General features: G+C 43.5%; 1 protein-coding gene across 4 annotated transcripts in view; it reads right to left on the minus strand.

The window, feature by feature from the left end:
• Positions 1 to 1444: 1444 nt before the first annotated feature.
• The window catches only part of SLAMF6 (SLAM family member 6), a 28828-nt gene continuing 11191 nt past the window's right edge, over positions 1445 to 19081 (minus strand). Inside the window, exons 2-8 of one of the 4 annotated variants that reach the window (XM_024750446.1) lie at positions 9818 to 10141; positions 6802 to 7065; positions 6265 to 6330; positions 5854 to 5892; positions 4723 to 4802; positions 2137 to 2211; positions 1445 to 1786 (exon numbers count right to left, since the gene is read on the minus strand). In XM_024750446.1, coding sequence (XP_024606214.1) covers positions 1733 to 1786; positions 2137 to 2211; positions 4723 to 4802; positions 5854 to 5892; positions 6265 to 6330; positions 6802 to 7065; positions 9818 to 10141 — 902 coding nt within the window. In that variant the 3' untranslated portion in view covers positions 1445 to 1732. Of the gene's footprint in view, positions 1787 to 2136; positions 2212 to 4722; positions 4803 to 5853; positions 5893 to 6216; positions 6331 to 6801; positions 7066 to 9817; positions 10142 to 19081 lie in introns of all 4 variants that reach the window. The other 3 variants (XM_024750439.1, XM_024750453.1, XM_024750454.1) reach the window with 3 other exon arrangements.

The following is a 19081-nucleotide window of genomic DNA, read 5'->3' on the forward strand; positions in this document are numbered from 1 at the left end:
GAGCAGTACAATATCAAAGTTAAAAATGAAATAAGATTAGAAAGATAAAAAATATATTAGGAAAAATAAAAGTTTAATTGAAACAACTGCAACAAGGTAAATTAAAACCACAACAGAAAAAAGAAAAAAAGGGTGGTAGTGGGGAACGAGCCAAAAGTAGAGAACAATAACAAAGTATAAAGAATAAAATAAAATTAGAAAAATAAAAGATTTATTAGGAAAAATGAAAATATAAGAGAATCAACAAGGTAAAACAGAACCCCAATCTAAAAGAAGAAAAAAGAAAAAAGAAAAAAAAAAACAGCCTTGGCTATTGGGGTGGAGTTTAGGCAGTGGTGGAACTAAGGCAGGGGCGGAGTTTAGGGTGGGGTGGGACTTAGGCAGGTGGGAGCATGATGTTTGTGCGTGGCCCAGGGCCTAGGCTCAGGACCACATAGCCAGAAAAGGCCCTGGGGGCGGGGTTTAGGCTGGGCGATGTTCAAGCATGGGGCGGGGCCTCTGCTTAGGACCTGCATGGAAGGGAAGAGGCAGCACGTAGAAAGGAGGGCCTCTGGAGTGTGGAGTTCCGGAGTTTGGAGGTAGGGCCCTGAGTGAGGGTGTGTGGGTGGTGTTTAGGCCCAGCACATTGAAGGGGGTCTCCGATTGTAGAGGTAGAGCCCTGGGTGGGGGTGTAGGAACAGGGCTTGAGCTCTGCGGGTAAGGCGGGAGACCCCAAGGGCAGAGGAGTAGGCCAGGGAGCCCAACAAGCTCTCCAGCGCCTAAGTGGACAGGGAAAGCACTGGCCACATTCCCTTCCATTCCTTTGCGCCCCTCCCCCACTGTCACCTCCAGGGTCTCCCCTGTAGCCACTGGACCCCTAACCATGGGTGGGTGCCGCTAGGTGTAGGAACTCCTCCCCTCCCCCAGCCACCCCTCAGGGGTGCTGGTCCTAGAGGTCGGGCCTTTACTTTTGCTCCCCCTTCCCTCCCTCCCTCTCCCTCAGATCCGTGTGGCTGGAGGATCCCTAGGTGGGCAGAGGATCAGGCCCAGGATCTCAGCAGGTTCCTGGGGGTCCAAGTGGGCAGGAGAAACCTGGCCACACTCCTTGTTGATCCTTTGCCCTCCCAGTGGTTCCCCAATTTCCCCCTTCGAGCGTGGGATCCCTTCCCCTCCTCCAGCCAACCCTCAGGGACTCCAGTCCCTTCTGACCTCCACTTCTTCTACCCCTACACTCCCCCCACACCCTACCTGGTTGCTGGGGGTTCCTCCTGTCCACTTAGGTGTTCGTGGTCCCCTACCAGTGCCCGGTAGGTGCCCTAGTTGTGAGGAGATGCGAATTCCGCATCCTCCTAGTATGCCATCTTGACTCCACCCCCTTATCATATGGTTTTTATTCTTCAATTTGTTGATGTGGTGTATCACATCGATTGATTTGCGGATATTGAAATTGATCAATTGATAGTGATCATGGTGTATGATCCTTTTAATGTATTGTTGGATTCGGATTGCTAGTATTTTGTTGAGGACTTTTTCAAGCATGGTATCTGATGTATGTTTTCACTTGGAGCTGATTAGAAATTGTTATTTGGGTCATATGCTGGAGATGATGTTATTCCTTAAATGTTTGACCTAGGTAAGCAGATTCAAGTCTGATAATCCTAGATATTCAAATTCTGTTGTCAGACAGAAACCAAGCTCTGTTCTCTCCCACAGGATTAGAAGATGTGTCGTTCCTGAATTCCTTTGAAGACTTTCAGCGAATTACATGACATTGTGAAGGGCAGTTGTCCTGGAATAGATGGGCTTTCTGTAATGGAAAAAAAGAGAAAAATAAAGTAGGTAAATAGGGACTAGAGTGTCAGGCCACTCCTCATGGATATAGAGGTGGTTTGGAGAGCACTAACAGGCAGTAAGGGATATTGACAGCATAAGCAGGATTAAATTAAAAAAACAAGTAGGTTAAAAACTCAATTATGTGTGGTGATCCTAATACAAGGTAGCTTCTTGGATATGTTTTGGAGCTGTCCTGAGACTTTCTGTATCCTGCTGGTATTTGTGCATCTGTAAAATGGCCCCTTTACTTTTACCATATTTGCAAAGTCATAGGTCTGAGAAGAGAGGTAGGAATGTAAAAAGATGTGCCAATCATAGGCTTACCGCTTGGGACTGTTGAACTTCAGAGTAAATTGTGCTGGAGTCATTGTTTTTCACAGGTTTTGGGATTTCTATTTCCTGTAAAACACAATCATACCAATTTGGCTCACATAAAGAGAAATGTACTCATGCACAGATACAGTAAGTCCCCTACTTATGAGACTTCAAGTTGTGATATTTCAAAGATGTGAACGTGTGTTCACATGTCCAATCACATAAGTTAGTTCACGTGTCTGGTGTACATTGTCATGTCAAGTGGTTGTGCACTTGACAACAAAGTAAGTGCACAAGCTTTTGTATACTTACTTTGTGTAGCTTACTAATGAAGACTAGATAGAATTGGAGGCTCAAAGAAAGAAGAGAGACAAGAGGAAGAAGAAGTAATTGAAGAACTGAAGAGATTCACGATACAGGAAATGGAAAGGGGATTTTCTTTATCTGAAGAGGCACTGTTAGTTTTTGAGGCACAGCACCCAAATATAGAACAGTACATGAAGGTTGCAGCAGCCGTTCAGAATGCGATCCAGTGCTACCGTGTCATTTATGGTGAGAAAAAAAAACTACTACCCAGACATCACAGGATCATTTTTTCAAGAGAATAGTTAAAATTGAATGCAGCAAGGAACCAGAACCTGTGACATCAACGTCAGGCATGGGTGAAATTGCAGCTTGCCCTCCACCTCCTATTGCAGGAGATCCTTCAGCTCTACCATCTCCCATGTCCTCTTCCTCTGCCAGTCAGTAACTCTTCTTGCCTGTTCACTCGATGCCAACCCCTGTATGCCAGCTCTTGTACCATATTACTGTACTTTTCAAGGTACTGTACTGTAAGATTAAAAATGTTTTATTTTTTTTGTTTTTTTGATGTATTATTTTTGTGAAAAGTATTATAAACCTATTACAGTACAGTACAGTACTCTATAGCTGATTGTGTTAGCTGGGTATCTAGGTTACTTTTGTTGGACTTAAGAACAAATTGGACTTACGAGCATGCTCTCGGAATGGAACTCATTTGTATGTAAGGGACTTACTGTATATTCTTGGGAAAGGCAGTGTGACAAATGAGGGATGATGTCAAAGTTCTTTAGGAGGAAGTCTAGGGAGTGTCCGGCAAGAGAAGCTGGAAACAAAGCACCACTAGCTCTTAAACCTGTGAAGGATTAGTCACCTTTCCTGAGCCCCAAACAGAAGCACAACACTCCAGCAGACTGGTGGTCTCAAGAACCAGAGAGAGAGAGAAGGGCGACCTTGTTGGCAGGTGGTGTGAAGGAAAGAAAACATTCTTGTCCTGCATCCAACTCTACTCTCCTTCCTCTATTTTTAGGAACTAACCTACACACCAGATGGTTATTGTACTACATCTTTTGTCTCAGATCTTTACTACCTATAACTGGAGTTATTGCCTGCTTCATTTTACCCCCTGTGATTCTATTTGCCTGGTCATCATGTCACTGGGGTTCTCCTCAAGCATGGGGAACTGGTAGAGCAGGAATATCTTGTCTTAAGAATGGCTCTGCTTGGAATAAAAAGTGTGGCAGTAACAGAAGTCCCCCATCCTCATAGTTTTTGGCATTTTAAATTAACTAAGGCATATTTGGGGTGTTATCAAAACCTCTGAAACTCTCCAAAGTACCATGTTTTGCTAAGCAAAAGTTAACAAACTTGCCGGAGAGTTTCTTTGTTTGTTGAGAGTAATTCATCTTGTCTTCAAGAGGAAATTGGAAAGGCAATTGAAATATCTGAAGTGAGAGCACTTCTTATTGTTGGCTAGCTTCAGAGTCTACTTTGCAAATACCTGTGAGGGGCTTTGTGAAGGGAGATTTGCTTGTGGAATCCAAGATTTCTAGCCAGACCATTGTTTCCATCAACTGAAGAATGTTGACTCTCTTGGCTTATTTTTCAGAAGACATGGAAAATGGCCTCCCAGGATGTGTAGTGTTATTTAGAAATGTACCACCTGCAGGTGCTTTATTTTGCGGTTGATGGGGAATTACTGATGCATGGCGAGGAGTTCCTGATGCCTGACCAAGGCCATCCTGTTATGTTGCTAGAGGGCAGGGGACGATTGAGGACTGCTCATGCCTTTCGTGTCCTCTACTGTTGAGGGATTGCAAATTCTTGCCCCTCTTCCCTCTTGAGAGACGCTTCTGAGCTCCCCTATTTCCCCTACATCCAGGATGAGAAAGCCCCTGATACAAAATCATGCCCTCTGGGGGCTCTCAAGCTTAAATGAACTCTGATCCATCCAGCAAGTATTTACTGAGCATCATGCTAAGACATAGGGGAAGAGAGAGGAAGACATAATTTTCACTTCCAGGCAGCTTGTAATTAAGCTGAAGGAACAAGACTCACTGATGCGTTAAGCAGTTAGATTAAGCAATGTAAAGCAGGGTATGAGTCAACATTCTACTGAGGTGTGAGCATTGAGGTCTAGAAAGGTCCCGCACATAACTCTGCAGTTCTTGTCGCTGCCTTTGCCTCTCCTTAATGGTGTATGTCATTTGAATTTAGAAAAGTTTGATGACAAGTTCATGTATAATGACTGTAAAAATAATGACCATGAAGGAGTATAAACCTGAAAGTACTCACCCTCTTTGAATGGGTGACCTGAGCATACACAGTGCTCCCTGGAGAGAAGGAAGCATACTCTAAGTTCCTCACAGTCTCTGCTGTTAACACAGGAAGGCACAGTCAGTAGCTGAAGGACTCTAGTCTGCTCTCCCAGGACCTTGTCTACCCCAGGCCATTCTCTGACCCCAGAGAGGCAATTGTTCAAAGCATGGCCCTTCCTTAGGGTTCATTCATTTTTGACAGTCTTTGGAGTTCTGGGTTGAACCAGAACATTCTCAGCCATGTGATCTATTTCTGACCTCATCTTGTCAGGGGCACATGGTCTTGAGCTATCCTAAAGCCTCAGAGTCTCCCTCTGGCTTCCAGGAAGGGAGCTTCTGGGACCAAATAACACTGCCTACACAGGAGCTAGAGAACCTCACTGGTGAGCATAATGGAGCCAGATTATTTCACATATATAATACTATTAAACTTTTCAGAGCTCCTTAGAGTGGGTTTGATTATATTAGAGATGAGGAACTGATAGCTCAGAAAGTTTTACAGACTTGGTGCAAACTCACACAGGAAATGATCAGACAAGAATTTGAATGCATGCCTTCTCACTCCAAACCTCATGCCAGGTCCTCCATGCATGAAGTCATGTATCTCTCACCCATGAAATAAGACTCAATGGCAGTCTGAGTCCAGAGCCTGTGTTTCTGTCTCTATATCATACTTTCTCTTTTGACTGTGTCCACTCAATGCCCAAACCCTGGCTGAAGAGAGTGATGGAGTCAGGCAGTTTGTCTTTGGGCATTTGATGCTGTAATCCTGTCTTTACCCTGCACCTCCTGTTGATAATGAACAGGTCATGAGTCCTTTCACTGGCGCTTAGTCTCTCCATTGGCAGAGTGGGGAATGACCCTAATCCTACCCCAAGAAATTACATGAGTGATCAGTTTGCATGCTTGTAAGGGACCCTGTAAGTCACACAGGGGACAAACTTGCACAGTTCCAGGTGTTATCCCCTTGCACCATCTGGTCCATCTGAGTAATGACATTCTGACTCCCTCCTCTCTCATTATACAGCCCTCTGACTGCCCCCCTTTCCTTTTCACTCGGTTCTTCCTATCTGTTTTATGATTGGGAGTTAAGAGTCTGGAAGCTCACCAGGACACTGGGTTTGCTGAGTAGAGAATTGAAAGAAACCTGAAAAATAAAATTAATTGAAATCTGTTGAAATCTGTGACTATAATGAGAAAAGCCTTCCACCCCCTACCCCTAGATGTGTCTCTCTAGAGGGTGTGGTGGAAGGGGACCTGAAAGGGTCCTGCATTTTCCAGTAAGACACTTTTCTAGGAGATTAGCACATGTGTATTCACAACCCAGGTGTTGTCCCAGTGGACCAGCTGAGCCAGGGTTTGCATGCTCCCTCCCTTTATCTGTCTTCTACAAGACAGAGTCTTTTGGAGGCCCCAAATGCTAAGTCTCTGGAACCTTGGAGAAGAAACAGTAAGTAGGAAGGAAGGAAACCTATTTTTTTCCTCCAAACAAATAATGACACGATGATGACAACTATACATATTGAAGAAACTGCCACTACAATCCACGTGGTATCCAGGTGTTCATTTTTTTCATTAGTAACACCTAAAAAGAAAAAAAAAGAAGTTGCACTCGAGACACATCGAGTGAGGCCCAGAGTGGTTTTTTAGAGCCTCTACTGCATCTCTTCTAGACCATCTTTGGGAGTTGGGTGGGTTCATCTATACCCAGAGGCTCTGGGGGTGTGAGCAGGCTTTCTGGGAGTGGGAGTCCCATTTAGGCAGACAGGGCATGGTGGAGCCTGGTAGAGCCAGTGGGAGGAAGCAATCCTGCCTTCCCAAGGACTTTGCTCTTGGGATCTGAGTGGGCTAGAGAAAGGGTTGGTGGAGGGGGAGGGAGGAAGGAGAGACCTCTGGGGGAGTGAGAGGCATGGAGCCCCAGGGGATGTCTGTCCCTTCCCAGTGTCACTTGGCTGTCTCCTACTGGGCTGCTGTTTTAGGAATCATAAAGATCACAAGAGACACCCCACACCTCACAGCCACTCAAGGCTCTCAGAGAGACCTGAGACATACTTACTTTTGCAGAGACTCTGGAGAGAGACAGAGAAGGATGAATTGCTGACAGGATTCTCAGCTATGCAGGTGTAGGTCTCTTCATTGAAACTCTTGGGGTCCCAGGAGATAGTAAGGTTTGCTTCACTTTGAAGTGTGTTTCCTGAGACCTGCCACCTGAATAAGATGTTATCATTTGGATTCTCCACAGAGCAGGTCAGGAGGATCTCACAGGTCCTATTATTAGACCATTTGGTGTGAGGGACAACTTGTAAGTTCCTCAGTCGTCCTGTGTGCAGAGAAGAGGCCTGGATTAAGGACAAATGTCTTGGCTCAGCCCTCTGTGAAAAATATCTCTCACCTCGATGTTTCTGTATTCCACCTGACACAGCTGTGTACTCTAAATAACTCTGCATGTACTGCCTAATTGATGACATCAAGGTATGGGGTGACCAAATGATAAGGGACATCAGTATGAGACAGAGTAGGCAGTGGGAGAGAGGGAAGGGAAAGACTGGGGTTTTTGCCAACTAGTCGGGTGATTTTAAGCTGATCACTTTAATTTTTGGAGCTCCAGTTTCTTCCTGGGGGTCCTTCTAACACTTGTTCACTGCCCCTCATGTAAAGATAATTTGGAGACTAAGCTAAGGGCCAGCCCTACCTCAGCCAGGTCCGAAACCAGAAGACCAGGCATACTTCTCCATTGTCAGAATTCCCTAGATGGGATGGAAGATAAAAGCTTAACACTCTTGGAGAACTGTATTTCCCACATCTGTGGGAATATTGGTTCTCACTGGAGCTGATGCTGGCTCAAATGATGACAAAGAGACCTTGATGTAGAGTGTCACCAAGTCAGAAAGGGAAATGTTGAGAATTAAAGAATTAGGAAAGGAAGAAGTGAAGAAACAGAGAGAAAGCAAGAAATTCTGGAGAAGAAAGAAGTGCAATATATTTGGGACTACATATGTTGCAGAAATATCTGAGAGCAGAGACCAGAAAATATCACCTCTAAGGTGTCAGTGGCTGTGAATCAATGGGGACATGAAAGCAGTACAGAAAAGCCCTCTGACCTAGACTCCGCCCAAGGGTTGAAATAGAGGTGACCCAATAGAAACAGAATGACTCCAACTGTCTGATTAGAAGAGATTAAGTAATGCTTTAAGCTTAGCTAACTGAGTAGGGGTGGTGGAACATACCTTGCTAGAACAGAATTTTCATGTCATGGCAAGAATGTTGGATTTGGAGTTAGGAAGACCTAGGTTAGAATCATGGCTTTGTCATTTACTGGCTACATGGACAAATTTTAGTCTCTTCATGCCTAAGTTTCCTCATCTATAAAACTGGGCAATAATACTTACTTCTTGGGTAATTATGAGGATTAAATGAGACAGCATGTAGCACAGAAATGGCAAATATTTGGCATGAATATTACATCTCCTTCAGCCAATGTCTGTTGCTGACCTCAAAAACCTATCTTGATATCTTTCTCCACTTGATGAATATATAACTACTGACTTGACATTTCCACCTGGATATGTGTATCTCCAACTCAACATGTTCAAAAAGACTCCTGTTTTTCTCTCCAAAACCTTCTCAATCTGCAACTTTCCCCATCTTAGTTGACAACAACTACATCCTCCCAGTCATCCAAGCCAAAAGCCCTGGAGTCATCCCTGACTCATCTTTTCCTCTCATACTCCCACATCACAAAATCCTGGTGGCTTTACCTCTAAAATATATCCAGAATCCAACCACTTCTCACTACCTCCACTGCTACCACTCTGGTCCAAGCCAGTATTACCTCTTGCTTAGATAGTTGCAATGGCTTCCTAATTGGTTCAGTGGCTTCCACCCTTGTCCAAAGAGATCCTTTAAATAAGTTAAATTATATTACTTCTCTGCAAAACCCTCCAATTGTTGTCCGTTCCCCCAAAATAGAAGCCAAAGTCCTTGTGATGGCTCTCATAGCCTTAGAAGATATGGCCCCCTACTTCCTTATTGACCTCATTTCCTATTGCTCTCTCTTACTCTGCTCCTTGATGTTTGACCTTCTTTATATTCCTTGAGCTGCCAGACACAGGGAGTGCTTGTGCGGGATGGCTCTTCATCCAGATATCTGCATGGCTCACTCTTTTACCTCCAACATGTCTTGGCTCTAATGTCATCTTCTCAATGAGGCCTATTATGATCACTCCATTTAAAATTGACCACTGCTTTCTGGCACTTCTGATGCTCCTTATTCTGTTCTAATCTCTCTTTCTCCATAGCACTCGCAGCTTACTGTGTCATTTGTTTATATATTATGTGTACTGTTTATTATTGCTCCCATAGTCCCTACCCAGAATGTCAGTTCCATGAGGGCAGGGACCTTTGTTTTGTTCACTGATGTATTTCAAGGGCCTAAAACAGTTTCTCGTATATTATCCCTGGTTAACAAATATTGTTGACTCAGTGAATAAACAACATGACTCTGATATCTTTCTTAACACTGAACCCTAGACAGTTACTCCCAATTAATTTATATTGGCCCATAAGATCAAATCTTTGCCATCCCTAGCCTAGTACATACAGAACAATTGGCCAGTGTTTTTTAAAAGAAAACCTATATAATTTATATCTTAAAATACCTTTGCACAATTGTAAAACACGTTGGTGTAGCTTACACATCTCTCTGTGTATGTGCCTTTGAAGGAGAGGCACTCCAAAAGGCCCTGAGAAGCCATTGGCATTCAGCCTCAGGAGTGTGGTTGTTGCAGAAGAAGTTGTGCTTGGTCTTCTAAATAGTGGCAGAAGAAACTTGTCTCAACAAGTGTAATGGAGCCTAATACAGGGTCTAGAAGTCACAAGATTTAGGTTCTAATCTTAGCTCTATCACTAACTGCTGTGCAATGCCATTGAATAGTTTTGTTGCTGGACCTCAGTCTAGCTCCAAATGCCATGCTTTTTACCACTAAGCTATAGTGCACACTTGCAGTCACATAGAATTGAAATATGTACTATTTTTCAGTCCATACACAATTAAACCCCATGATTTGACTCACTGAAGATCCTCAGATCATAACTGGTAAACAGTAAAGAGGTCAGTGTGGTTATCTGGGCTCTGTAATGTCCTGAGTCTGCCATCGTCAGGTTGCTGAGATGCAAGGAATAGGACTCGGTGACATTCAATCGATTTTTCCGCTTTGGGTCAGTCACCCTGTTTAGTGCTTCATTTGGCTCTATGAAGACGGCAGATTTTCCATCATGTAGCCAGGTGATGGACGTGATCTTCTCTTCCACAGGAAACTTCAGGATAAGTGTTACAGACTCCCCCAGGACCCCGTTCACAATCAATGGTGTTGAGCTGGTTTGTGAAACTGTGTTCCCTGTGAACACAGAAAGGAAACTGCTATAACTCTCCCTGCCCTCCCCCTGCTCTCCACACCCTTTCTCCATCCTCTGCCAGTCAGTTAGAGCTCTCTGATACTGAAGTCCAGAAATATGATGAAAAGGGAAACGGTTAGGAGGAGTGTTGAAATGGGCAATCACAGAGGTTCCACCCCAGCAAAATGTCTGGCACTCTTGTTTAATGAGTAGTTGGTCCAGATGATCCTGGCAAGTCTACCCTCCCATACTAGCTGGTCACTCCTGAGTCATGGCCACACTATCTGATCCCAGCTTCTGAGTTGTCTGGGCATGAGATAGAGAGGGACAACTATATCAACTCTCTGGCACAGACTTCAAAACCCACAAGTCTTTGCTGATGAAATATAATCAAAGCTTGACATTTATTAAATACTTACTGTGTTCAGCATAGTAGGCTTGTGAGATTTAGAGGACTAGTAATAGGAGTTTACAGTTCTTATACATTATTTCATTCGACGCTGACAACAATTCTGTGAGGCAGTAGAATGAATATTCCCATCTCCATTTATAGAAAGGATCTGAGGCACAGAGAGGTTCTCTAGTTTTCCCAGGGTTACCTAGCTAAGGAATAACAGAGTCAGGATTCAGACCCAACTCCTTTGACTCTAACTACTTTGTGCTCTTTCCATGATACCAGAAGATATCTTTTATTCTCCCAAAAGATTATTGTCTAGTAGTTGAGGAGATAAAAACTGATAAGCATAAAAATAATACATTTAACCTCAAAGTAACATACAATGACTATACTCTCATGAGCCTCTCTCAGAGCCATTAATGTTCAAGCAAAAAAGGTGAAATAGTCACAGTCATTCTTAAAGAAGATGTTTCTTTACCATGCTTTGCCAAATTCCTAGCATTTATCATACCATTTTTTAGCCCTCTGTTTACTTGTTTGTCCAGCTGACCATGTCTTAATTATCTTTATATCTCAGCACTGTGCCTAACACAAAGTAAGATATGGAAATGTTTGAGTGAATCAATGAATAGGTAACCATTACCACAACCTCAACCTTCTCAAGATCTCTTAATTCTCAGGAGAGGATCTGAGTAGGGGAGGAAATATCTCTCAGGATCTTTGCACTCAGCTCCTGGGTGACCTCACACTTCCTCTCTTTTTCTCAAATTGTCACATGCATGCCCATCACATGAACACTGCCATCAATTCCCCCTCTTTACTACTTCTTTCCCATCAGCACTTTAACATGCTGTTGTTTGTCATTTGACCATTCTTCCCTCTCAGAATCACATGGGTGAATATCACAAGCAAAATCTTGAGTGAAAAAGGAAAATACAAATAGAATACAGTGGCATGCTTACATTTATTTAAAGTTAGAAAACAGGCAAAACAAATCTATTATTTTAGAAGTCAGGATAGGGTTACCTTTGAGGAGGAGGGAGGGATAGCAAATAGGAGGGAGCATAGAGGGGGTTTTCTGGGCTGCTGGTAATGTGCCATTCCTTAACCTGTGTCTGGATACACAGATTTGTTCATTTTATGATTATTCCTTGAACTGACACTTAGGATTTGTAATTTTCTCTTTGTATACTATATTTCAGTAAAAGAGGTTAAAACAACAAGAAAAAACAAAACAAAGCAATTACAATGGCCTATGAGGGCCAGAATGATCTGGTCACTTTTCTCTTTTTAGCCTAACTTCCTATAACTCTCCCCCTTATTCCCTCTGCTCACACTATGCTGGCCTGCTTATTCCTTGAACAGGCCAGAGTTGTACACTTGTAATTCCCTCTGCCTAGAATGCTCTTCCCCCAGGTGTCCACATGGCTCACTCTTTCGTCTCCATAAGGTCTTTAATGCAAACATCTCCTCTCAAGGAGGCCTTCTGTGACCATGCTTTCCTCACCACAAGCCCTCACTCCTGTGTACTCATTGCCTTTGAATTTGTTTTTCTCTGTAATACTTACTTTCTACCATACTCTGTAATTTGCATATTTGTTTTTTTGTTCTTTTCCCCTTCTATAAGAATGTAAGCTCCATGAAAGCAAGGATTTTTTCTGTCTTGTTCACGGTGTTGGACATTCTTGAACAGTGCTTGGTGCAGAGTAGGCACCCAATGAATACTGCTGAGTGAATGAGCACAGCTCCATCCCTTGTTTTGCAGGTTCTCTGCCCAGGATGTTTAGGACCAGTTTCTCTTTGTAACGGGTCTCGGCATACCCTGTGGCCCAAAGACTCTCCAAGAACTGTTCTTCCTTCTCTAGCACAGACCTTTAAGTTTCCTTTGTTGTTATAGATTGAAATCATTCATTTATTTAACAGGCCATTCATTGTACTATTTGCTCAGCTTTATGCCAATTCAGTGAGTAAAAGCCTTAGAAATCATGGCATTCAGACCATACTTATCAGATTCATTTTATGTACCAGTTTCTGGACTGAAGACTGAATATAGAAATGAATAAGACATTATCTGTTCTCTGGACTCACCGTGTGGTAGAGGAGTCTGACAGGTAAACATGTAGCTATGGTGTGGTGAGTTAGGCATTGACCTAGGATAGGGTTTGCTTCTGCATTGCCCTCACACCACTAATTGCACCCTGCACACTCAATATCGAGTGTTTCTTTCTCTTAGATATAGTTAAAATGTTCTTTTCCTCTATTTTTCATAATCTTGAGGGTAGGGATTATGCTTATTATCTCTGTATTCCTAGCATTTAGCACTATTTTGAGCTCAATAAATGTTGAATTGATAGAGATAACTGCTCTATAGGAGCACAAATAGTGAAAATGATGGAGTAGAAAGGGTTGGGGGTTATCCGGGAACACTTTGCAGAGAAGGTAACATTGTAGTTGGGTTTTGAATAAAAACAAGAAGTTCTCCATTGCTTGATTATTTCAAGAATGCCCGGCTCTTTCTTTGCTCCATTGTTCCCTTTGCCTGAAATACCTTGCTCACATTTTCCCATCTGGTGAGCTCCTATTTATCCTTCAAGGATAAGTTCAAATATCTGTTTGCCTTTGCTTATATTTATGGGGTTTGCATTGGTACAGGGGAGGAGACAGGAGTTTGTGGTTAGAGAAGAGGAGAAGTTATAGAAGGAGGAGAAGGGGTTGGTAGAAGTAATTCCCTGCAAGTCTAAGAAAAAAAAGAAGATAAGAGCCACTGTGCTTAAGGAAGGTGAAGGTAAGAAGTTACTGAAAAAGTTCAAAGGCTCCTCTGAAAGACTTTGGACTCTAGGAGAGCTGCTTTGGGACCCAGGTGACGTGGTGTGGCCCAGAAGGCACAAGAAGGCATTTTTCCCTACTCTGCCTGGGATCAGCACTGATGCTTTGGGAATGTCCTGGGTCAGCATCCTTGGCATGGATATCCACGTTCTCTGCAGAGCATTGAGGTCTTCTGTAAGTGGTTCAGCTGGCTGCAGATTTGGAGGACTGGAACCAGAAGAGACTAAGAATTGGGAGGATGCCTCATCACCTTAACAGAAGGCTGCTTTGGGGGCCTATGGGAAGCATCCCTTATAAGTCACTGGGAGCCACTTGGAGCATGGGGGTGGTGCTGAGGTCCATCCCCTGGTGTGGATGTTCAGTCAGCAGAAATTTAGAGTATGTTTGTTTACATGTTTCACTCACTCTGGAAACATGAGTAATGTATCAGTCAGCTCTTTATGCCCCCAGAATCTGGCCCAGGGAACTTGGAATACTAAATAGGTTGAGATCAGAATGTAAAGTGTCTTGAATGATTATCTGAGTGATTTTTTTGAATATATTAAGAAACATGGAGTATTTTTGAGAAATGCAAAGGAATAAAGAAAGCAGGTAAGGCTGAACTGATTCTGAAAAAGAGAAAAGTCAGAGAAACTTTGGGATATCTAACCTAGGGGAATGGCTTAGGCCTAGGACTGGCTTAGGCCTATCTATAGGAAAAAGAGATATAGTGGGTTGTTTCAGCTCAGCATGAAACAAGTTCAGAAGGAGGGTAGGGGCTGATTTCTCAAGAGATTTAATAGAGAAGGGAAGAGATATATAAGACAGGATCTTGAGTAAGACAAGTGAAAATGAAAATACAACATACCAAAACTTACAGGGTGCAGCGAACACAGTGCTCAGAGGGAAAATTTGTTCTTTGAAAAGATCAGGAAGATTGACGTAATTTTAGCTAGATTAATTGAGAGAACAATAGAGAAGGCTCAAATTACTAAAATTAGAAATGGAAGAGTGGACATTACTGCAGACCTTATAGAAATAAAAACGATTATAAGAGAATAATATGAATAACTGTATGGTAACAAATTAGATAGCCTAGATGAAATAGACAAATTTCTATAAACAAACAGATTACCAAGACTGACTTAAGAAGAAATAGAAAATCTAAGAGGACCTTTAACAAGTAAAGAGATTGAATCAGTAATCAAAAACCTTCTGGCAAAGAAAAGTCCAGGACCAGATGGCTTCACTGGTGAATTCTACCAAATATTTAAAGAATAATTAATGTCAATATTTCTCAAACACTTCCCCAAAAAAGAAGAGGAGAAAACACTTTCTAATTCATCCTATGAGGCCGGCATTACCTTTACCAAAGCCAAAGATATCATACACACACACACATGCACGCACACACAAACTATGGACCATTATCCCTTATAAGCATTGATGTAAAAACCCTCAACAAAATATTAACAAACTGAATCCAGCTGCATATTAAAAGGATTATACACCAAGACTAATTGGAATTTATTTCAGGAATGTAAGAGTGATTCAACATATGAAAATCAATCAATGCAATATGCTACATTAATATAATTAAGGAAAAAAGACACATGATCATCTCAATTAATACAGAAAAAAACATTTAACAAAATCCAACACTGTTTCACACACAAGAGTCTAAAAATAGAAGGGAAATTCCTCACCTTGATAAAGGGCATTTGAGAAGCCCACATCTAACATTCTATTCAAGAATGGAAGGGACTTCCCTGGTGGTGCAGTGGTTAAGAATCCACCTGCCAATGCAGGGGACACGGGTTCGATCTCTGATCTCAGAGGATCCCACATGCCGTGGAACAACAAAGCCTGTGCACCACAACTACTGAGCCTGTGCTCTAGAGCCCGTGAGCCACAACTACTGAGCCTGTGTGCCACAACTACTGAAGCCTGCATGCCTAGGGCCCGTGCTCCACAACAAGAGAAGCCACTGCAATGAGAAGCCTGCCTACTGCAATGAACAGTAACCCCAGCTCACTGCAACTAGAGAAAGCCCACCCACAGCAACAAAGACCCAATGCAGCCAAAAATAAATAAATAAATAAATAGATTTTAAAAAAAAAGAATGAAAGACTGAAAGCCTTCCACATAAGGCCAGGAACAAGATAACAATACCTACTTTCATCACTTCTATTTAACATTGTACTGGAAGTTCTAGTTACAGCAATTAGACAAGAAAAAGAATAAAAGGTATCTTAATTGGAAAGGAAAAAGTGAAACTCTTCCTATTCACAGGTGACGTGATCTTATAGATAGAAAATTCTAAAGAGTCCACAAAAATAGATTGGTGCTCCTCTTGCAAGAGCACCGAAATCACAACTAACTGCTGAACAGCATTGACAGAAGGATGCTGGAACCCACCAAAAAAGATACCCTACATCCAAAGACAAAGGAGAAGCTGCACTGAGACAGTGGGAGGGGCACAATCACGATAAAATCAAATCCCATACCTGCTAGGTGGGCGATCCACAAACTGGAGAACAATTATACCACAAAAGTTCTCCCACTGGAGAGAAGGTTCTGAGCCCAATGTCAGGCTTCCGAGCCTGGGGGTCTGGCAATGGGACTAGGAATTCCCAGGCAATCTGACTTTGAAGATCAGTGGGATTTGATTTCAGGACTTCCAAAGGACTGGGGGAAACAGAGACTCCACTCTTGGAGGTCACACACAAAGTCTTGTGTGCATGAGGACCTGGCTAAAGGAGCAGTGACCCCATAGGAGACTGAACCAAACCTACCTGCTAGTGTTGGAGGGTCTCCTGCAGAGACAGCGGGCAGCTGTGGTTCACTACAGGGACAAGGTCACTGGCAGCAGCAGTTCTGGGAAGTACCCACTGGCGTGAGCCCTCCCAGAGGCTGCCACTAGACCCACCATATAGCCTGTAGGCTCCAGTGCTGGGTCACCTCAGGCCAAAAACAGGGAGGGAACACAGCCCCACCCATCAGCAGACAAGTGGATTAAAGTTTTACTGAGCACAGGCTCTGCCCACCAGAGCAAGACCCAGTTCTACCCACCTCCAGTCCCTCCTATCAGGAAGCTTGCATAAGCCTCTTGGATAGTCTCATCCATCAGAAGGCAGACAGCAGAAGCAAGAAGCAAACCTACAGTCTGCAGAAAAAAAACCATAGTCACAGAAAGATAGACAAACTGAAAAGGCAGAGGACTATGTCCCAGATGAAGGAACAAGATAAAACCCCAGAAAAACAACAAAATGAAGTGGAGCTAGGCAACCTCCCAGAAAAAGAATTCAGAATAATGATAATGAAGATGATCAAGGATCCTAGAAAAAGAATGGAGGCAAAGATTGAGAAGATGCAAGATATATTTAACAAAGACCAAGAAGAACTAAAGGACAGAGATGAAAAATATAACAACTGAAGTGTAAACTATACTAGAAGGAATCAATAGCAGAATAACTGAGGCAGAAGAACTATCATTATTCTGAATTCTTTTTCAGGTAGACTGCCTATTTCCTCTTCACTTGTTTGATCTGGCGGTTTTTACCTTGCTCCTTCATCTGCTGTGTGTTTCTTTGTCTTCTCATTTTGCTTCACTTACTGTGTTTGGGGTCTCCTTTTCACAGGCTGCAAGTCCGTAGTTCCCGTTGTTTTTGGTGTCTGCCCCCAGTGGCCCAGTGGCTAAGATTGGTTCAGTGGGTTGTGTAGGCTTCCTGGTGGAGGGGACTAGTGCTTGTGTTCTGGTGGATGAGGCTGGATCTAGTCTTTCTGGTGCTGTGTTTTGGGGTGCCTGTGACCTTATTATGATTTTAGGCAGCCTCTCTGCTAATGGATGGGGTTGTGTTCCTGTCTTGGTAGTTGTTTGGCATAGGGTGTCCAGCACTGTATCTTGCTCATCATTGAGTGGAGCTGGGTCTTAGTGTTGAGATGGAGATCTCCGGGAGAGCTTTTGCCGTTTGATATTACATGGAGCTGGGAGGTCTCTGGTGGACCAATTGTCCTGAACTCAGTTCTCCCACCTCAGAGGCACAGGCCTGACATACGGATGGAGCACCAAGACCCTGCCAGCCACATGGCTCAGAAGAAAAGGGCAAAAAAAAAAAGAAAAAGAAAAAAGAAAAAAAAGAAAAGTTATTAAAATTAAAAATAATTATTAAAAATAAAAAAGTAATAAAAAAAGAAGAAAGAAAGAAGAGAACAACAAAAACAAAAAACAAATCCACCAATGACAACAAGTGTTAAAAAACTATACTAAAAAAAACAACAACAAAATAACGGACAGACAGAACCCTAGGACAAATGGTAACAGCAAAACTATACAGACGAAGTCACACAAAGAAACATACACATACACATTCACAAAAAGAGAAAAAGGAAAAAATCTATCTATCTATCTATCTATCTATCTATCTATCTATCTATAAAAGGAGGAAGAGAGCAACCAAATCAATAAACAAATCTTCCAATGATAATAAACTCTAAATACTAAACTAAGATAAACACAAAGCCAGGATCAAATTAGATGCAGAAAGCAAACCCCAAGTCTACAGTTGCTCCCCAAATCCACCGCCTCAATTTTGGGATGATTTGTTGTCTATTCAGGTATTCCACAGATGCAGGGTACATCAAGTTGACTGTGGAGATATAATCCACTGCTCCTGAGGCGGCTGGAAGAAATTTCCCTTTCTCTTCTTTGTTCACACAGCTCCTGGGGTTCAGCTTTGGATTTGGCCCCGCCTCTGTGTGTAGGTCACCTGAGGGTGTCTGTTCTTTGCTCAGACAGGATGGGGTTACAGTAGCAGCTGATTAGGGGGCTCTGGCTCACCCAGGGCAGGGGGAGGGAGGGTACGGAATGCCAGGTGAGCCTGCAGCGGCAGAGGCCAGCGTGACGTTGCAACAGCCTGAGGCGCACCGTGTGTTCTGGGGAAGTTATCCCTGGATCACGGGACCCTGGCCTGGCGGGCTGCACAGACTCCAGGGAGGGGAGGTGTGGATAGTGATCTGCTTGCACACAGGCTTCTTGGTGGCTGCAGCAGCAGCCTTAGCATCTCATGCCTGTCTCTGGTGTCTGTGTTGATAGCTCGCACCTGTCTCTGGAGCTCATTTAGGGGGTGCTGTGAATCCCCTGCCCTCATGCACCCCTAAACAATGGTCTCTTACCTCTTAGTCAGGTCCACACTTTTTCCCGGACTCCTTCCCTGCTAGCTGTGGAGCACTAGCTCCCTTCAGGCTGTGTTCATGCAGCCAACCCCAGTCCTCTCCCTGGGACCCGACCTCCAAAGCCCGAGCCTCAGCTCCCAACCTCCACCCACCCCGGCTGGTAAGCAGACAAGCCTGTCAGGCTGGTGAGTGCTGGTTGGCACTGATTCTCTGTGTGGGAATCTCTCCACTTTGCCCTCTGCACCCCTGTTGCTGTGCTCTCCTCTATGGCTCTGCAGCTTCCACCCCGCCCCGGCATCCCCCATCTCCACCAGTGAAGGGGCTTGCTAGTGTGTGGAAACTTTTCCTCCTTCATAGCTCCCTCCCAGAGGTGCAGGTCCCTTCCCTATTCTTTTATCTCTGTTTTTTCTTTTTTCTTTTGCCCTACCCAGGTACGTGGGGAGTTTCTTGCCTTTTGGGAAGTCTAAGGTCTTCTGCCAGTGTCAGTAGGTGTTCTGTAGGAGTTGTTCCACATATAGATGTATTTCTGATGTATTTGTGGGGAGGAAGGTGATCTCCACGTCTT

Source organism: Neophocaena asiaeorientalis, unplaced genomic scaffold (genome assembly GCF_003031525.2).
Source record: "Neophocaena asiaeorientalis asiaeorientalis breed wild unplaced genomic scaffold, Neophocaena_asiaeorientalis_V1.1 scaffold315, whole genome shotgun sequence".
NCBI classification, from domain to species: Eukaryota; Metazoa; Chordata; class Mammalia; order Artiodactyla; family Phocoenidae; genus Neophocaena; species Neophocaena asiaeorientalis.